A 20,958-nucleotide genomic window follows, 5' to 3' on the forward strand; every position below is an offset into this window, starting at 1 on the left:
CTGACTGTATGAACTCATGTAGATAACATAGAAATGTAACTGGTGGGTACTTGTTTTTTATTTAAAAATGAAAGTAATTTGTCCAACTGTTAAAAATATTAAATATATATATATCCATCCATCCATTATCTATACCCAGCATCTTCAGGTGAGAGGTGGGGTACACCCTGGGCAGGTCACCAGTCCACCACAGGGCCAACACAGACAAACAGCCGCACCCATGGGCAATTTAGAGTAGCCAGTTGACCTAATCTGCATGTCTTTGGACCAAAGCAGTACTCCTCCAATAACATCGAATGTGTTTAATATATATATTTATATATATAAGGTGATATATATATATATCGTTGCTAAATAATTTTCAAATGTGAATAATCCCAGAGTTCCTAATTATCATCATTAGGTGCCCTCAAGTTGGTGTTGACTCCTGCAGGTGGCCATATAGATAGGGTTCCTCCAGAACATTCTGTTTTCTGCCTTGGTGTTTAGGCACCAAAGTTCAAAACCATTGATCCTCTGTTTCTTCTTTATCCAGCTGTCATCCACTTTGACTTCTTTGACTCATTTCTCCCAATCTTTTTTCTTCTTGAACATTTTTTTTTAATTCCATCCACATTTCCTTTGGCTCTCTATTAAATGGGTTCAGTACTATAAATTGATTTCTAATGTCTTTTTTGAAAGTAGTGAATATATTCTGCAGCTCATTTCTTGGATGTCTTGCGGCCTTGTGTTTCCTTTTCAGCTTCACTTCGAGCTTGCACATGAATAGTTCATCATCTGTTACACAATATGGTCCAGGCCACTTCTTTGTTATATGAGTTGAGGTCTTCCTTTGTCTGGCACTGAACATTATTTAATTTCTGTGAAATCCATCTGGTGACGCAATGTATTGCACAGTATTGGCAATAAAGAAGTTGTTGGATTCACAAAAGCTTATTAATCACTTCATTTATGTTCCCATGTCGATACTAGCTAACTGTATTGATAAAACTACAGCTTCTAATGACTATAAAGATTTTCGTGTTACCTCAGATTATTGTATGCAAACTAACGTAGGCGTCTAGAAAGCGCCACCACATCCCAACCTCCATTAATCCGATACTACACGTGATGGAATGGAGCTCATTTAAGAGCCAAAATGGATTCAGTTTCCTTTCTTTAAATGGCATATGTTTAAACTAATCGTGTGACGAAAATAGACCACGAACGTCTAATTTTCTCCTATCACAAGCAAGCAGGCGGGACATCCGTATGTTGGGAAGGGCTGGGTTGTAGTGTTGTGGATCCGTGGGAGCTGTTGCATTTTGCAATTATCGGTCATTGTTATTGTATTGTTTTAATTTTGTGGCTACGTTCGCTAGCTGGTGATCTTGAAGGACATGCCTGGCATTGACAAATTACCAATAGAGGAGACATTGGAAGACAGTCCTCAGGTATTTTATGGGCGTTTTGTTTGTTGCTAAATGGTTAACTGCACACAGCCGCTCTTTGTGCCCTGCACCCCGTAGACTTTAGCTTATTAGCTAACATAACGTGTCACACCTACCCTTTATTCCGTTTGCTTTGACCAGACACTTATCTGCAGGTTAAATGCAGGTTAACTGGTCGGTAACTGGCATAAGTGGCCGGGCTAGACCCTTCGTTCCAGTGTTATTCTCGGGCAAGGCACAACCGTATCAGCGCGCCCACAGAATGCTGCCTTTCTTGTCAAATCACCTCTGTGTTTACTTTCTGCAAGCCACACAGGTCTTATTCTTCTTTGCTACAAAGTGTATATTTACGACTATTGTTATGTAGTGAGAAATCACTCCGTGGCGTTATTGTCCAAAACGCTGTGCTTAACTGGTTGTCAGCTCGATCCGAGATGCGAAGCAGTTTCCTCGGTCTGTTTCGTGCTTTTCCGTTTGTTTTATGCAATCGTGCTCATCTGCATTATTTCTAACTTTCGGCAGGGATATCTCTGTACTGACAATGACGACTGTATGTACTCTGCGTGGAGATATGAGGTGTGGTATTTGTACCGTGTAAACACCATTACAGTACCCTGCGTTTTGTAGAAAGGTCGCATCAATGATTTGGAGATTTGTAAATATAATATGCAGTTCGTATCCCTGTCTTTCTTCTGCAGCATCTAACGGAGTTCATAGAACACTTTGCATTGCAGACCAGGCTTATCAGTTCCAAATTTGTCCATTATGGCTTTGATTAACTGTGCTTTGGCTTTACGTCAGAATTCCCTTCAGCAGAAATGGTAGGCTGTTACTGCTGCTTTTTATATTTAAATAAATGCTTTTTATGCCAGAGATTTAATGCAGTGTTGAACAAATCCAAGAAGAATGCTTGTCAGGTATGTTCAGTTGTCTAGGAGAAATGATTCCCCGATTTTATCAATTGCATTTTTGATTCGCGTTTTAATTAGTTGTTTCTGTTCTTGGGTCCTTGAAATTTAGTAAGCTGTGCCACAGGCAGGAGAAGCCGATTTTCTGCTGCTTTGTGTGTCTACTTAAAATTTTCCGTAGTATTACATTTGTGGGTTATTTTGAATTAAAGGGTAGTCTGTGTTCCCCCTTCCGAATAGTGACAATTAGCAACCTTGTGTAAAATAGTTACCTGAAGTTTATGCATAAGTGCCCCTGTCCTTTTGGGGTTTTTATGTGGGTTACAGGACTGAAGAAACTGCATCAGACCACAGGACACTCCATACTTTGAATACCGTGACATATCCAAAGTAGTCTTTTTTAGTAATAATTAGATAGCAGATTCAGGCTGACCAATGTCAACAACATTCAAATGCAGATGCCAGTGTTGTATTAAAGTAGGTATATGTCTCTTTTCATGGTTGTAATACAACTCTCCCATTAACTTTGCAGTCCAGCTGGATGTCAGCCAAGGCACAAGACAGGCAGATATGCAGACAGAATCTTTTTGTAAACTTCTGCTAAGAATTCTTGCAATGTTGCAGATTAGTAATTAAATTACTTGTGTTTTTTTCCAATTTAAATTTGAGGTCTAGGTTTTTTTTTGGTAAATCTTTTTACATATTTGGCATCTAAAGCTGTAAATGCGGGAGATTCTGTTAGATCACTTTATTAGCTAATGAAAAGAAGTACCACAGTGACAGTTCTATTTGAGGGACGGTCCACATCACTTCTGTGCAAAGTTAAATTTAGGCCATTGCTAAAGAGCTGAGCACTCTGACAACTGGCTCTAATCTGGAGGAAGTGATTGAGATGGGGAACAATGAGGTGGAGACTTTGTGGTCTCCACCATGGTGATGCAAAGTCTACAAAGTGCAACTTCCAAGTTTACTTTGGTATTTGCTGGCTGGTGGAGGACCTTAGGGTACAACAGAAGATCACGGATTGGGATGTGAACCTGTGATCTTGGGCACCATGCTGCTCCATGCGTATCTCCCTGATTTTTTTTTCCGCTTTCATGGATGTATCGGTCCTCTCCTCTCCAGACTCGCTCATTGCTGGGTGTCTTTGAGGAGGATGCGGCGGCCATATCCAGCTACACACACCAGCTCTTCCAGGCCATGCAGAGGATCTATGATGCACAGGTGAGTGAGAGGCCCCTTTTAGTTCCTTGTTAGCTTATCACTAAAGTCCAGTAAGTGAAACTGATAACTGACTTTTTTATTTAAAGGTTGGATGCTGTCAATATCTGTATTGGGAAGACCTTTTTGATCCATGATCAGAATGTCCTCAATAATGGTGTCATTCTCTGCTCTTCAGAATGAGCTCAGCGCAGCCACCCACCTAACATCCAAACTGCTGAGGGACTATGAGAAACAGGTAATAATTATGGTATTTGACAGTGTGACTCAGTGTTAATTGTCTTTTTAAATTGCTGTGAATTACTGTATTGTCATCAACGCTCGTTTTCTGTGTTTGCTGCTATTTGCCCAGATTAAGTTTCTATCTGTGTAAATTAAGTGTGTTGAGTGTGTGTCCTGTTTTTGCAGCGCTTTCCCCTGGGGGGCGATGATGAGGTCATGAGCTCGACGCTGCAACAGTTTGCGAAAGTCATCGATGAGGTGCGTGTGGCCTGTCCATTGTGGCCTGTCCATTGTGGCCTGTCCATTGTGGCCTGTCCATTGTGGCGTACCCCTCTCCTTCCCTTCTGCTCGATATCGGAAGCCCTGCTATCATGAGCTAAACCAGCCGGCTGTCTCCCTGATCCACAGCTCAGCTCCTGCCACGCGGTCTTGTCAACGCAACTGGCCGATGCCATGATGTTCCCCGTCACCCAGTTTAAGGAGAGGGACTTAAAGGGTAAGAAGGAGGGCTCCTTTACCCTCCCCCCCGGCGCACACCCCTGCCTGCACAGTACCATCGAATTTAGCCTGATATCTTCCTCTTACCCTCACAGAGATTCTCACCCTTAAGGAAGTCTTCCAGATCGCAAGTGATGGTGAGATTCTTTTGGCTTCCTGTACGAAACTCCAGTCCCATTAGCTACAGACACGTTTTTATCTTTTCCTCTGTGGATGTGTTACTAAGGTGCCTTGTTTCCACGTTTAGATCATGATGTGGCCATTAACAAATACAACAGGCTTTCTAAAAGAAAGGACAATGAGAAGGTACGTTCATTTCACTTTTTAAAAAATCCCTCATGACTCATTTTAATCTTATTCTTCAGACCGATTGTCATAGATTGTTGTTCACATATCAATACAAGTTCCTATAATATTTTCATGGAAGAGCCCTGCTTAACGGCACAGACACTGTTTCTTGGTGTGTATTGTTGACGTTTTGGTCGTGGAACTTTGCCCTGATTACTGAGCCATGTGATTCACGTTAATGGCTGTTATTGAGGCTGAGGATAAGCTGTAGCATAATAGTGGAGCTTTTAAAGCAACATCCATCTGCCTTTAGCCATAGGCTTTACAAGCAGGGTCTTGGATCAGTCCTTAAGTAGGTATTTTAGCAGCATTGCACCTTCTCGAAGGTGTGTCTTGCTTGTCTTATGTTCCATTTGTTTTGTATGCATCAGCTTTTGTTTAATGGGTTCAGGGCTTGTGTTTAGCTTTGTTTTTTTAAATGTCTGCTCGTGTGTGTCTGTGTGTTTGTGTGTGTGTGCGCGCGTGCGTGCCCACCCATGTGTAACCAGGTCATGTTCAGTCTGTCTCTGCGAAGCAAGGTTAGGGCGTGTGTGTGTGTGTGTGTGTGTGTGTGTGTGTGTGTGTGTGTGTGTGTGTCTGTGTGTGTGTGTGTACGGTTTTGTAATTATTACATTGTGGAGACTCGATTTTCACACAATATGATAAAAAAATCTGTAACTTTTTACATTGTGGGGACATCTGTTCGGTCCCCACAAGGATTACCTCAGTTTTATAAAACCCTGTGACTGCAATCAGAAAACTAAAAATGCCAAAAGTCTTCTGTTTTGTTTGGTTACTTTTGTTTGGTTAAGGTTAGCGCTGGGCAGGGGTTAAGATTATGCCCATAAAAATGAATGGAGAGTCTCCATAAAGATATGAATACATGGACTGTGTGCGTGTCTGTGTACGTATTTCTGCTGGGCAGTGCTCAGCGTGTCCTTGTGCTCACAGGTGCGCAATGAGGTCACAGAGGATGTGTACACATCCCGGAAGAAGCAGCACCAGACCATGATGCACTATTTCACAGCCCTGAACACCCTGCAGTACAAGAAGAAGATTGCTCTGCTGGAGCCTCTGCTGGGATACATGCAGGCGCAGGTGCGAGAACCCCCCCCACCCCCACACGCTCAGTTCAGGGCTGCCTCGTTAGCCTCGCTTTGGGCAGGCCTAGTCGAGATGGAACACTGTGCTCACGATGCATTGATTTGGTAAATTCCATATGAGGAGGAAGGCCAAAAATGTGCCAAAGGGTTCCAAAAACACAGCGAGGTCGGGGGAATGGGGTCCATTTGGGGAATGGTATGTGCACATAGCCTACATGACCAGGAAAGAATATCCAAGATGGCGCTCAGTAACACTTGTATCTCTATACTGTATTATAACATGCTGTATTATGATTTGAAATCCATGTCTGTACTTCTGTAGCAATTATCCTTCCTGTTCGTATCGAAACGATCACGCTGTTACTGGCTCTCCTCCCCGAGAGTGACACACACTCCGCTTTCCTGAGGCTTGCCGGCGAGTTTGTAGGAAATCACTTTCCATTGTTTGCGGGGCGTGGCTAGGACCTTGGCTGTTTTCCTGCTGTCGGGGCCCCGCAGAGCACAGCAAAAACGGCATCCCCCCCCCAACCCCCACAGATTAGCTTCTTCAAGCTGGGCTCAGAGAACCTGACCCAGCAGTGGGAGGACTTCCTGACCGACATCAGCACCAGCGTGCAGAAGTAAGAGCGCCCTTTTGCGTGTGTCATGCTTGTCATACCTGTTTCTGACCTTAGTGTTGAATTGTACAGAAGGAGAAATTCTGTGTAGTAATTTATAATTGGGAAGAAAGATCTAGGAAATGATCATAGACACATTATCATTTTGGTTTACTGTCTTGGACCATTGACTACATGTATCTTCAGTCTCCAAATCTACGTTATTGCTGAGTGTTTAGTTCCTGTAGTGACAAAGGGACACTTTAGTCATCAGGCCTTGCGTTTCCTCAGTGTCCGCAGAGAGATGGACAGTGAAGTCACCATCATGCAGCAGACCATCCAGGACCTGGAGCAGGTCAGCGACATCCTCTACCTACCTGACCCCGACCCCAGCAAGATCCCCATCAACCGGAACCTGACACGCAAAGCTGGCTACCTCAACACCCGCAAGTAAGTTTGCTTCTGCCAGTCGTGCTTTTGACTGGGAATACTAACTGGGAAGACTGGTTTATGGTGTGTTCTTAGCCAGTTGCTAATGGTTGTTCACTACGCTTACAATTAGTGGTACCAGGGCACTCGACGTGACTGATCTTTTGGCCTTATGAGGGCACGGGGCCGCCTGCTGTCCCTTACAGTCCCTGTAACCCAATTGCCTCGGGTTTCCGGCCCATCTGAGTCCCACACGTACGTGTGCTGTCACATGACCCGCCCCCTCCAGCAAGACGGGCCTGGTGTCATCTTCCTGGGACCGGCAGTACTTCTTCACCCAAGGGGGGAACCTGATGAGTCAGGCTCGGGGAGACGTCGCCGGGGGCCTCGTCATGGACATCGACAACTGCTCCGTGATGGCGGTGGACTGCGAGGACCGGCGCTTCTGCTTCCAGATCACGTCTTTCGACGGCAAGAAGTTAGTGAGGCATTTCATCCTCTAGCTATGGTCTGGCTGGTCTCTCACTTGGTTTTCTGATAAATTGCCATAGAGTTATTATAATGATTAGGAGTTCTGGGCCATAACTGAACTGAGGCAGCCAGTAACGGGGGGAAAACACTGTAGCTGGTCTCAGAATGCAGGTTGACATCAGTTCAGCCCTGAGACTCCCCATCTGGTCTTGGTTGGGATCTTGTTCCGTTTTCTGATAAAAGGGAACAGTAGTGATTAGGGCTGCAACAACTAATCGATTTAATCGATTAAAATCGATTATTAAAATAGTTGCCAACTAATTTAATAATCGATTAGTTGGGTCTACGTTATTATACACATAAGTACAGTGGCAACCTCCTAATTTGGGAGCAGTAAGCTAACCAAAGCCGCGGTGGCAGTAAAGTACCATTAAGCTGGATGCCGACCGCCATAAAAGAAAAAAGTAAATGCACATAAACGCCATTTACGCACCTTTTAAATTTACAAAACAGCTTTTACTCACCTTTTTTAAGATCACTAATGTTAATGATATAGTTACCCACCGTTTTTACTGCTGTGCATATAGTTTACCCACCTTAAATTTCTTGTTACCACTACACCACTGCTTCATTTCTTCACGATAGAAATTTATAGTAATATCAAATGTTGTAGTACTCAAGACCAGTTTTTGAAGGTCTCGATCTTGTCTTTGAAGCAGCCGTATTTGTACTCGTTCTTGTCAAGGACTCGGGATTTTATTTCGAGACCATAACTCTGAGAATATTCTTATTAATGAGCCGTTTACTGTCGGATTGGATAACTAATAACTGCAACCAATGGCGTTACTGCCGGCCGCGTTACCCGCCCCGTCCCTTCACACACGCACATGTGTTTAAATGAACGCAGGGGAAGTCGTGGTTGTCAACACAATCAGCTATTATGGGGCTAGAAATGCGGCTACATACAGTATACCACAACGTGTTTACCCTACCATTCTATTAGGTGGGCGCCCCAAGTTAATTTTATTTAATTTCATTTTCTATATAGCTCCAGATCGCAACAGAAGTCATTTAAGGCTACCTTTCCGATAGAACAGGTTTATATCTTGTCCTTTTATTAAACAAACTAAATAGCCTTATGTTATTTATCTTATTTACAGTTCATCACTGTAGTATGCTGAAACAACCGGACACGTTTTAAAACAAAATTTGCCGCCTGCCGTTCACGGGCACCAATCGTCTTATTTGCGTTGCTCAGTAATTTTTAGCGTAAGATGCGGAAAAGGCTTTTTCTTCGCAATAAATGTTTACTTTATTTGTCCGTAATAAATGCAGACATACTCGCTGGCGTGCTCTCTCCCCCTGTCATATATGTGTATCAACATTAAATAACATTAGACAATTATTTAATAATATTCTTAGTAGCAGCAGCGGTAGTCTGTGCTTTTACATTAAAAAACTGGAGTACTGAATACATTATCTAAAGCACCATGCTGGTTGCACTTAATAAAACAAGATTTTGTGTATTTCATTACGTTGATTCAGCTGCTACAAATTATTAATTTTTTTTGTATACTCTTAATGTAGCATACATTTGTTTTTTATGTGAGTTGCTGGAAACAACTTTTGTACAAAGACAGACTGGGTTATTAAAAATTGCTGGAAATCAAATTGTTTTTTTGCCCCCCCCCCCCCCCAATCCGATTAATCGAAAAAGTAATCGACAGATTAATCGATTATCAAAATAATCGTTAGTTGCAGCCCTAGTAGTGATGCTTCTTGGAGAGATTCCCCCTGGACAGACCCTTGGCATTCCCATGGGGCCAATCTGAGGCCTGCGTGACACCTGTAATACCTTTTCAGGGTGGCCATCCTGCAGGCAGACAGCAGGAAGGACTGCGAGGAGGTAATACAGCGTGTCTGTGTGTTTGGTCTTTACTGTTCAGTTCTGCAGCTGGACAGGTTGGCCCTGAGCTGCAGCATGAGCGTATCTGTATGTTACCACTGGATGGGGAAGAGGGGGGGACGGAGGCATTGATATAATTAACTAAAATTTAGTTAAATTAACTAAAGTGTCATCAGAGTTCAGTGTTTTTAATTACAGATAAAATATATTGCTGATCCTGTGGCTGCAAATTTCTGCCAGATTTAGAACTTTTGACACTTTAACCCAAATTTTCTTTTGCTGCACTAAGAATGAACCTGGCATCCTATTAACTGCGCTCATAATGGCAGAATTTGGGAATCATGCTGTTCAGTTCTGTCACAGCTTTCTTATCACATTATTTAAAGAGTTTTCTAGAAGAAACTCACCTCTATACATTCACATTGGAATCCTCATTTTTGGAAGGAATTGTCAGTATGAATGTTAATGTCTAATATCATTCAACCTTATCTCTCTCAAAGTCACTACTTTTTACCCCAGTTGTATTTTTTCTACTTAGTGTTTAACTGGGTTAAATAAATTAAAAGCAGGAAATGACATTTCTGTGAAATAACTCATGCATATTGTTTGCCTGTTTCCACAGTGGATTGCTACCATTAACAACATCTCAAAGAGGATCTATCTCAGTGAAAACCCTGAGGTCAGTGTGAGACCGCCGTCGGGTGTGTCCGTGTTTATAGTAAGAGCACTTCACACCGGTATAGGATGTGCCATGTGACATTTCCCAGTAAGCTGCTGGATATATTTTGAAAGCTCTGCCCCTTTTCGACGGGCTGCCTTCCCGTGATTGGATCCTTCGCTGAGGCTCTCTCTCCTCATTGGCAGGAAATTGCCGCCCGTGTGAACCAGTCGGCTTTGGAGGCAGTGACACCGTCGCCCTCCTTCCAGCAAAGGCACGAGAACATGCGGCCAAGCGCGTGAGTGTCCACAGGGTGCGCGGGTTCACACACACCAAGTACAGTGGTACCTCAGAACTCGAACTTAATCCGTTCAGAACTCCGGATCGAATCCTGTAAAGTTTGAGTTCTGATCGAATTTTCCCCATAAGAAATAATGGAAAACCAATTAATTGGTTCCCGGTCCCAAAAAATTACACCTAAATATGTTTTCTGTATCATTTAAACACAAAATGAACCGGATAAAACAAGAAGAGCATATACTGTACTAAACACATCTAAGCACATTTATCAAAACAGTAATTTGTAAAGTAAGAAAATAAATGTATCCAAACAATGTGTAAAGTTAAATAAAAAAAACAATGTGTCCTGCCCCGATGGTCTGCTCCTTCCGTGTGCCACGCCCCCTCGTTAACCCCGTGTGGAATCCCCGTGTGATCAGCTGTTTCTGCTTGTTGTCCTCTGTATTTCGTCAGCGTTTCAGTTTGTTTCCCCTGTCCGGTCATTGTATTGTCCGTCTGTGTTTTGCCTACCTTACCTGTAATTAAACCCCGTATTCCCCGATACCCTGATGTCTGTGCCTTTGTCTCCGTTCCATCCCCGCTCGGCACGACAATATTATTATAATTAAATGTATTAATGGTTTATTATCAATATAAAAATAATTAATTAGAAATCTTTATTTTTAATTGTATTTTGTTATATTATAATTTCTGTTACTGTCTATCATTGTCTAAATGTATTTTTACTGTCTAAATATATGTATTCAGCTAGTGTAAACATGCACGATGCTCTCATAGCGAATGCCAGGCTGAGACTGAAGCGTTACCCTTTGTTTCTGCTTAGAGATGTGCTGCGTCACTCATTTCCCCGCACGTGCAAGTTATCTTAGGTCGGCGTTCACTGTTTGAATTCTGAGATTCAGATCGAGCTCTAGGTAATTTTTTTTCGAACTGGTTGGTTCGACTTTTAAGAAATTTGAGTTCTAATGAGTTTGAGAACTGAGGTACCACTGTAACAGCACAGCACTGGATTTAGGCCTCTGCCAGTAGATGGTAAATTTTTGGGTATTTACCCAAAAATACTCAAAAGCAAACAAATCATACTTGCATAATAAAAACAAATATAGAATATTATTCTTAAAAATTATAATCTATCACTTCCTGTGATGGATGAATGGTACATGTAACGATCTCCTGGGTGTGGCCTCCGCAGACCAGGCCGCCCCAAAGCAACGCGCACCAGCAGCCAGGGCTCCGACTCCCCGGCCCTCTCCTCTCTCTCCTCCCTCTCCCTGGACTCCCTAGTGGCTCCCAACACGCCCATCCAGTTCGACATCATCTCGCCTGTCAGCGAGGAATGCGGCGGCCAGGCGAAGAGCTCCGGGCAGGCGGGCAGGTCTGGTCCCTCACCACCGTCCCACAAGCCCTGTGATGCACACAGGTGTATACACGTAGGCCAGGAGTCGCCTGGAGTCATGTGACCACACATACAACCACACACAACCACACACTTGTAGCAGGCAGGAGATTTGCTGTCATTGGCTCATATCATTCAATGCATTTGAATATATGGGGCTCTTAGGGTATGTGAAAGCTGTGCTGAATACTTAAAAATTTTATTATTATGCAGTTTACATCATTTTAACTTATGACACATAATTCAAAGAAAAAATAACCAGAGGATATATGGCGTTATTTTTAAAGTCATGTCTCTTAAACTCACCTAAAACGAGAGCCCACTGTCCAGGTGTCAGAGTTCCCAAGTGTCTTGGAAAAACCTGGATTTTTTTAATGCATTTTTCAGTCATAGAAAATGGAAAAGAATTTCAATATGTACTGGAAAATAAATGGGTTGTCCAGGATTTTTACATACATGATAAAATTGTAACCTGGTTATATTTTGAAGTTGTAGGGTTTTATAAAACACGAACACTATATGTAGTTTTCAGTAGACTAATGCCAACTTTTGGTAGCATTTGAGTGTATCTGGTTGGAAGTACCATATTTGCCTGAATATATATGGGGAGGAAAAAAATTCTATTAAGTTTTTGTGGGGAGAAAAAAAAATTTCACGTGGAAATTGTGCATTTTACTATATACCTAAATCATAACTACCAAGCAGGTAAACATATTAAACATCTAAGACTTTATTTTAAGGACATACACAAGATGCACATCATTGGTGAGGAGCCTGGCGCTGTTCTCATTTCATTTGTTTTGGTACTTTGTAACAATGCAAGCTAAGTCATGTTTTGTTTCCTGCATTACTTCATTGAACAAGCTACAGTTACAGTACATATAATTAATCTTACAAATTATACCTCGTTTTCAAGTAATAATTTCAAGAAAAAACCCTGCCTTTTATTCATATAAATACTGGGTATACAAGTAATACCATACCCAATAACTGATGGTCAGAGTGGCTGTTTTGTAGGTGAGTATTCAGCAGCTAGATAGCATTGGTGCTAATTGTACCTGTTCTAGCTGGTTGCCAAGTGATGCAAATTTGCATGGGAATTAAAAGCAAGCTATGATACACTGCAACATATATGATTGCATAGACCTGTTGAAAATATTTGTTTGAATATTTAGGTAGTCTGACTAGTTTAAAACTACTGACATAGCTACTTTGACTCAAGTGATGTGTGGCTTCCACTGACTGACCGAATGATGGTGGTACACCTTAGTTTGGTCTTTGTATAGAATTTGTAACTATTATATGCTTAAGTCAGCCGCATGCTTGACTGTAAGGATACTCATTTCACTTCACTCGCTCATTTCATGATTCCTCGCATAGTTCTTCTCTACTCACCGTTGAAAATGAGTTTGAGCTAAATTTCAGAGGGCAAGTTGTTGTGTAGTGAATGCACCATAATTTCACTGATATTTCTGATGGTAAAATCAAGGGAACTAACAATACTGGTAGAACTGAAAATGCAAAGGTGACTAATAATACAACTATTATGTCACCTGGCAGCCACAGTGAGAAACCACTGAAGAGCTTCTATCATTTTCTGTCTTTTTTTATGTATTGGGCAAATGTTCAGGATTGCCAATATTATTTTGTTTCTCAGTGTGCACTTTATGCTATCAAATTATGCTTCAAACCAATAAATTCATCGTACAGCTAGAACATGGAATACAGCAATGTCAAATTCAGAAGTACTAAATGATGAATGGGTCACTGATGAAGTATTCTATAGACAATGTATAAAACAAAAGCCATTTTGATTGAACTGTTGTTTGCAGCATTAAATGCATCATATTATGGCTTTTTCATTACGTCAATATGAATTTAAGGAATGAATGTGTGGATTATCAGTTACGGGATATACCATAAGAAATGTAAGCAAATAATGTAAGACTTAATGGTGTCAGGGTATTTTATAGTGAAGTTTAGGTAATTCTTTGACTGCAAAATCTGATTTAAAGGTGACTTCACTGGAAGGTCTCTTGTCAAGTGTAAAGTGAAAATGAGTGCGGGTCATTAAATGTCCTGGAAAAATCCGGGAAAATTATGTCCTGAAGAAAGTGGGAACCCTGCATGTAGACCAGCATAGTTAACTGCTGTCTCCCTTTCCAGGATAATATGCTGTTGAATGAGTTCTGTAACTTCCACCTCTAACTGGTCTCTGTCTCTCTGCCCTTTCGTGCAAGAAGGACAAACCCATTCGGGGAGTGTGGCGATAAGCAGTCAGAGGACGGTGCGGGTAAGAGCCCCGGTCCTGCTGGCTGAATCCCGTGGCCTGTCGCACTCTGTCCCACCTCAGGACGTGGCCTGTTGCCTATAGCGACAGCCTGCATTCCTGTCTCCCCTGCAGACTCCATCCTGCATCAGCTGTACATTGTGCATTTCCTTGGCTCCATGGAAGTAAGGGCCATGGATAATTCGGACGTCATCTATGAGACAATGAGGCAGATCCTGGCCGCGAGAGCCATTCACAACATCTTCCGCATGACTGAGTCCCACATGCTGGTCACCTGCGACTGTCTCAAGTGAGTCGGCCTTTCCCATGTCTGTCCCCTTCGCATTCACCGCGCTAATGCTGTTCCTCTCTTAGGGGGTTTGTGCCCCATGGCGGCACATGAGGCTCGCAGATATACTGCCATTTTGCCGTAAACTAGAGCCCCTACCGGCTAGTCAGCCTCCCTTTTGGCAATTCTTCTACTCAGTGGCAGTTCTTGACCATTTCATTTATGTTTGTGTTTCAGCTATTTCCAGCACACTCCATTTTAGCCATTTTATTTCAAACCCAAGTAGTATACGTATTTAGGGGAGCCATTCTCTGCTATTCACTGCTGTACTTGGACACACATTTATTGCTGTAGATGACGGTGAATTGACAATAAATTTTGAAATGTTCCTCGTTCCCTGTCTGCCCCCCACCCCTCCCAGGCTCATTGACCCTCAGACCCAGGTCACGCGACTGAGGGTAGGTACACCCCTAAAAATTGGTTTGTTTTTAGAAACGTGTTAGGGCTGGGATATACTTCACGCGACACGTACGCTACACAAGCAATGTACTGACTATGTTTGCTCGTGCGGTTGATGTCTATCAAGATCATTAAAGGTCATGTCCACCAGGGGGCAGTGTGGGAAACCATCTTGGTCGGATCCTTCATTTCTGGGCCGGTATGCATAAAACTTCCTAAGAATGGTCTTAAGAATGGTTGTACACTTGGACTTAAGAGTTAAAAAACATCTTAGCAAAAAGTAGTACCTAAGAGCATTGTATAAAGCCGCTAAAAGTAACTTTCAGCAAAGTCTAAGCCCAATTCCTAAGTGATGACGGAGCCAGCATTTAAGTGTCGTGAAATGAGGACTACAAATAAAATCCCGTCCCAAATATTGAGTTCAACCAATAGAGGAGCTGCACGGTGAATATATTAGTGACATTAAACCGTTAATGTACAGCTTTATACAACATACCTTTCTGTGATTATACCTTTAATTGGTTGTACGAAAATCTACCTAGCACACCACCAATCAATTTCCACTAATAGATGCACATGTTGTATAAATTATGGGTCAAACGCAAAACTCTTAGCAAGACATTGGATTCTAAAATAAAACCAAACTGGACGATAAACAAAACGGTTCTTTTGGCACAGTTGGTGCTTAAATGGAAGGAGGTAGTGCGACAAAAGTTTGGCCCAGCTGTTACAAGCACTGACAAAAAAGGTTAGGAGGCTATTGCAAGCTCCGTAGATGCTGCGTCACCTCGGACAAGGCGTTCAGCAGAGGAATGTGAAAAAAGGTGGTATAATGTTTTATAGACTTCGCGAAAGGAAATCAGTTTATAAAGCAAGCATGCAAGCTACAGGTTTGTGTCATTACTTATATTGCTCTTATGACCCTCGCTATAATACATGATGATAATAATAATAATAATATTTTTCCAGTTGCCAAAAACGTAGCATCATTATCTTCAGTTCAACTGTAAGTGCTTTTTTAGGTGACGCAGGAGATTGTATCCGGTTCCTAATTAGGTTGGTAACAAAAAGAATGCCCTCATGATCGAGCCTGTACCTTTTTATCGATTCATTATTGTCGTACGTCTGCAGTACGCCCTTTCTTTCACGGAAAGTGCGCGGTCTACGTCTTTGTGCGCGTAGTGCTGCTGCCATCGTGCAACTCCTAACTGGTTTAGCAGTCCTCTCCAGCTCTCTTAAATAATTTAAGAGCTGAGACCTACTCTTAACACTTAAGAATGTTTATGCATGCCACTTATTCTTAAGTCTGGGAGTAGGAGCAAAATCACGTCACTCTTAGAATTGTGACGCATTTAAGAGTGACATTTTACTCTGAAAAGTTTTATGCATACCCTGATCTCACTTGTTTTGTATGAGGGTGAGATATGAAATTATGTACATTTACTGCCTCCACTGCATTAGAGTCCCTTATTTTGTAATAATGCTGCAGTATTCTCTATATTCTAACCACTGCTCCACGTCGTATTGCTACGTATTGCTAGTAATTATAAAGAAGAAATTAGTTTGAAATAAATCAGTTTCTCACAAATTCGTTTATTCTTGAGTGATTTAAACAGCAAGGATGAAAATGAATGGAATTGGCTCCGATTGCGCATGCAGAGCTGTTTCAAAAGTAGTGGGAGTAACCTTTTAAACTAATGTTAATATATGCTAAATAATCTTTAAAAGGAGCAGCCATTAAAATTGCACAGCTTGCTAAGTTTTGTTCCCTGTAACAGTTTAAATGTTCTAGGGAAATGTAAACCCAGCGCTCTCAGGGAATTTTATCACCAAGACTCATAAATACTGGAAATGTATTGGATGTATGTATTAGGAGTTTGGGTACTTTGTTTCGCTGCTTTAATCCAGCCCTCCTGCCCCTCCCCCACACCCCCCTTAGTTCCCCCTGTCTAGCGTGGTGCTCTGCGCCTCGCACCAGGAGAACAAGCGCCTCTTCGGCTTCGTCCTGCAGACCGGAGCAGGGCAGACTGACGACCAGCCCGCCACTGTCTGCTACATCTTCGAGTCCAACAATGACGGGGAAAAGGTACTCGACCCCTATCCTAAGTGCTTGGAAATATCTCTTTGGAGATGCAGTGGGGTTGAGGTGTTTCATACATACGTAGCAGCTGTATGTAACCAGAAGGTGATCCTTTCATCTTCCTGGTCACACCGATATTAACCATGTCCATCAGCATTTCAAATGCAGATCTTAAGTTTCTTTTATTTGTGTGTCTTTGCAGATCTGTGACAGTATAGGACTGGCAAAACAAATTGCCTACCACTCCGAGATGGTAAAAATTGACACGTTTCCTTTTGCTGTTGCTTGCTGTTGTGACACTTATATACAAATGTATAATCTTCAAATTTGTATTCAGGCATCTCTCAACTTGCTTAAAATGATCTATAGTTTATGGAAGCGCAAACAGGCAACTGTGTGTAAATTTATGAATGGAGCTTTATCCATCCCTGAAATTCTCTTCTCGCCAACCCCATCTTGGTCTCCATGAGAGCATGCTGGGCAGCGAAAGGCAGCCCCCCACTGCAGCCCCCCACTGCAGCCCCCAAGGAGCTCAGGGCCCCGCAGACATGGCGATCACGGGCGCAGTGGCATAGTCCTCTGAGCCACATGCTGCCCACTGTCCATTTTCTTTGTACATTCAGTTAATTTGTATATCCTTGACGTATTTTTTTTGCTATGAGGACTATTGAATGGTATGTAAAGGTAAATCTGAAATTTGCCTTACAAAGGGGTTTGTGGGGCCGATTCCTCATGTCACTCGTGAGCTGCCTGAAGTTTCTTTATTTGTGCTCATTTATTATGTTAAATGTGATTGGTAGTGTTTATTTCCCCCCAGATCTGGATAATTCCCTTTGTCTGGAGGGAGGGAAGTGGCGAGGATGGGAATGGCTGCGGGGGATATGGTTATGGCTGCGGGGACATGGTTATGGCCGCGGGAGATGGTTATGGCCGCGGGGACATGGTTATGGCTGCGGGAATGGCCGTAAAGTGTACATGTGGCCCAGCTGTGGTGAGGTGGATCCTGACATGCCCTGTCCTCTGGCTCAGGGTCGCAAGGCCTCCGAGAAGCGGAGGGAGCTGGATAAGGCCAAGGAGAAGCAGCAGGAGGAGCTGAACAAGCAGAAGCAGATCGAAAAGGTACGCCAGTCTGACTTTATCCGCGGTGGAGGTGCGGAGCAGAGGCATGTCTTAGATGTTGGGGTTCTCTGCTTGGTAGTAATGCAGTGATACTGAACAGCATGAACTTCTGCCTCTTGAAACATGCAGGATCTTGAGGAGCAGAGCCGCTTGATAGCGGCCTCCAGTCGGCCCGGGGCCACCGGCAATCCCGACATGCAGTTCCTGGTCCTCAGCAATAGCCAGTCGGAGGATGGCGAGGTGGGCGAAGACGGGCAGAAGAAGGCAGAGTCTGAAGCCTGACTGCAGCGAGAGCAGCCGTGATTGGTGGAGCCACCGGGTGTGTCCAGCGAGTCTCCACGGCGCCGCCATTTCTGAGGGGGCAGAGATGGGACAAGTTGCCCAGAACCCCACCCTGAGGAATGAATGACTTGTGGGCTCCATGTCAGTGGGCTTTGGTTTTCTCTATGAACCCAATATTTTTATTCCAGTTTCTTTAACCAGAAGATTTATAAAAAGGAAAAAAAACACTTTACAATGTTATTTTATTGTAAATATTAATACAGTACAGTAAACTACAGCATACTAAACTCTGGAGAGGGACTTTATGAGACTTTTTGGGAGTGTAACTGCACAAGTTAGTAACAGATTATTCAGGAGGTATGTTTAATGGTGTGTCATGTGCTACCGGATAGCTGCATGTGCTTTGACTCTTACCTTCCTCCCCCCCCCCCCGCCAAAGACCGCAACTGATTTCAGGACCTACTGCCACAGCCGTAATTTCAGCATCTGCCTTGATTGATCTGTTCGCCTCTGGGACCCATGTGGAACTCAGGGCCATTTACATATAAAGCAACAGGTGTCACGGTTTGTGTGGCTCTGTATGTATGTGTGTCTGGATATTTTTCAATGTGTGGGAGGTTTTTGTTTATTTTATTCTGTCACCATGGTTACTGATTCCAAACACCAGCACTTGGCTGAGTGAATTGAGTTCAGCTGGTGCACAAAATGGTGATGAAATCAGGCACAGAATGACTGCCATGCCATATTCTTATTATTCTTCATCCATTCATCCAGCCATCTTCCAACTAATGCTGTTGTTGTTGTTGTTATTATTATTATTATTATTATTATTATTATTATTATTATTTTAATAATAGTAGTAATAATTTCCCTAGGACATCCAGAACACATGATTTCCTACTGTAGCAGTTCCCACCAAGCAATGGAGTGAATCTTCAGGTCGTTTGCCCATCATGGCTAATTCTGTTCATTCTCCTGATATTTGGTTACTAGTGATTTCTTTCAGTTCTTTCAAATTATACTATATGGGAAATTACTAGTTTTGCACCACTCAGCTGTATAAGCAATTTATGGTACATCACATTTTTTTTTTAAATCAGTGCATGACTACATATACATACTTCCCATCAGTTATGTGTGAAAGTTGTGTAAAGACTGACTGTACTGTGATTCCCAACACAAACTAAAGCACAAGCCCATTCCCAGCCTCAGGTTTGCGAGCGGCTTCTGTGTTTGCTGAAGCAAAGTGTTAAGGAGCTGCTGTGGGACACCTGCCAAATTTGTGAGACTATATCTGTTTGGCTTTGGAGAAGAGAACCCAAAAATATGAAAAAGTCAAACAGCAATACTTTGAAAGTTCTCATTATATTGCTTTTTGCCATAGAGAGCTAATACTGTTCGGATTGTATAAGAAAGTCTTTCACACATCCCAAAGGATCCTTAATACTTAATGTCTTGGATCACATTAAGAGTTCCTATGATTCCACCAGATGACACCTTACACAGGTTATATTTCTTTTAAATGAACATTAAACCATCTTAATTGTGGTATTTCATGATAATTTGATTATTGAGTGAACAGGACACAGGACCTCTTTAGGAAAACGACAATATTTTGTATCTGTGATGCTTTGTGGTGTCTTACATATGGGTTTGTATTGTGTATACTTGTGTATACGCTCACGTGCAAAAACTAACAGTGGGAACGTTAAGATATCACTCGGATATCAATATTGTTTTTCAGTTTGACAGTATGAAGACTAATGCATATTGATTTCATCCGTTAAAGTGCTTCTGGACTCCGTTAATTACATTAGAGAGTACTGCGGAAACAGTGATTGCAAAACTTTAATTAAGGTGTCATGCACTTTAGTGTTGAAGAACAGGAAGTTGAGTTTTTTAAAAGATGTATATAACAGTGACTCTTGAGGGAAAGTGAAAAATGTTCAAGATTCCTGAATATCTTGTAAACAATAAATGTACAGCAATACATAAGTTTTTTTTCTTCTTCATAAAAAAATAACTTCTAAAGTTTGGTAACCCTTAAGGCCATGGTTATAATGCTTTATAGTGCATTATAGATGAGAGCTTCACGGAGCACTCTTAATGCATGATACACATGACTATAATGTGTTATGCCGTTTGATAAATATTTATAGTCATGTTGATAATGCTAAATGAAAGCATTATTATTTGTTTTGAATGTGTTTATAAATTGCTAAAAACATGGCCTTAAGTAAAGTGCTTCCCCACAGGGCTAAATGTGGTCATAAATATGAAGACTGCCATTACATCACAGCCACTTATATTCTTGAGTTATCTCTTTCTATAAACAAAAACCTGCAATTAATCTAACATTGGAAAGACAAAGTTCCTGTTACTTATAACAAGAGCTGTTTTGTTTCAGAAGTGTGGTGAATTCAGGCAGGAATATCTTTCATTATTTCTTTATATGTGCATTTTATTAGATTTTTCTTTTAGCATAAAATACAAAACATATACACTGACCTCAGAATGTATTCAAGGCCTTCCACTTACATATGAGTATGAGTAAGGAGCCATATCAAATCACTACTGGACAAAGCTTTTGGGGAAAGACCAGAAACAAGCTGGATAGTGTGGAAAATGAGCCTTATGAATATATTAACCAAATAACTGGGTTGGTTTATCGCATGTCGATTGATGAAAAGAAGAGTCGATTTGATCCATTTTGAAATCTACAACACAACAGAGTTTGGAAAAAGTGGAGGGGATTGGGTCTTTTTTCTCAAAAATTAAAATTTCTACCCATCTAAATGAAACCTATCCAATTTCATTTATCCATCATTCAATCCTTTCTCCGGCACAGGATCTCAGGGAGCAGGGGATGGGAAGGCATGTCCTCCTCCATTAATATTCTGTGAAATAGTTCACTGAAGTTCTCTAAACTAAAGAAGGTTTACACTAAAGCCATGTAGAGAGAGTCATGTCAACTGTGTTCACTGCAATGGTCTCC

General features: G+C 42.0%; 1 protein-coding gene across 2 annotated transcripts; it reads left to right on the forward strand.

Moving 5' to 3' along the window:
* The first annotated feature begins 1,226 nt into the window (after positions 1–1,226).
* appl1 (adaptor protein, phosphotyrosine interaction, PH domain and leucine zipper containing 1) lies at positions 1,227–19,958 on the forward strand. 2 transcript variants are annotated; one of them, XM_072715583.1, is made up of 22 exons: positions 1,227–1,433; positions 3,464–3,562; positions 3,738–3,797; positions 3,968–4,039; positions 4,190–4,277; positions 4,375–4,416; positions 4,527–4,585; positions 5,558–5,704; positions 6,247–6,329; positions 6,597–6,755; positions 7,024–7,212; positions 9,069–9,111; positions 9,734–9,790; positions 9,976–10,067; positions 11,262–11,444; positions 13,706–13,758; positions 13,870–14,044; positions 14,445–14,481; positions 16,422–16,568; positions 16,765–16,815; positions 17,592–17,681; positions 17,811–19,958. In XM_072715583.1, the coding sequence occupies exons 1-22, from the start codon at positions 1,380–1,382 to the stop codon at positions 17,961–17,963; spliced, it is 2,133 nt and encodes a 710-aa protein (XP_072571684.1). In that variant the 5' UTR covers positions 1,227–1,379; the 3' UTR covers positions 17,964–19,958. The 2 variants fall into 2 exon arrangements, with proteins under 2 accessions (XP_072571684.1, XP_072571685.1); XM_072715584.1 differs by having other exon boundaries at positions 1,228–1,433; positions 13,709–13,758.
* Positions 19,959–20,958: the final 1,000 nt, after the last annotated feature.

Source organism: Paramormyrops kingsleyae, chromosome 8, assembly GCF_048594095.1.
Source record: "Paramormyrops kingsleyae isolate MSU_618 chromosome 8, PKINGS_0.4, whole genome shotgun sequence".
Taxonomy (NCBI): Eukaryota; Metazoa; Chordata; class Actinopteri; order Osteoglossiformes; family Mormyridae; genus Paramormyrops; species Paramormyrops kingsleyae.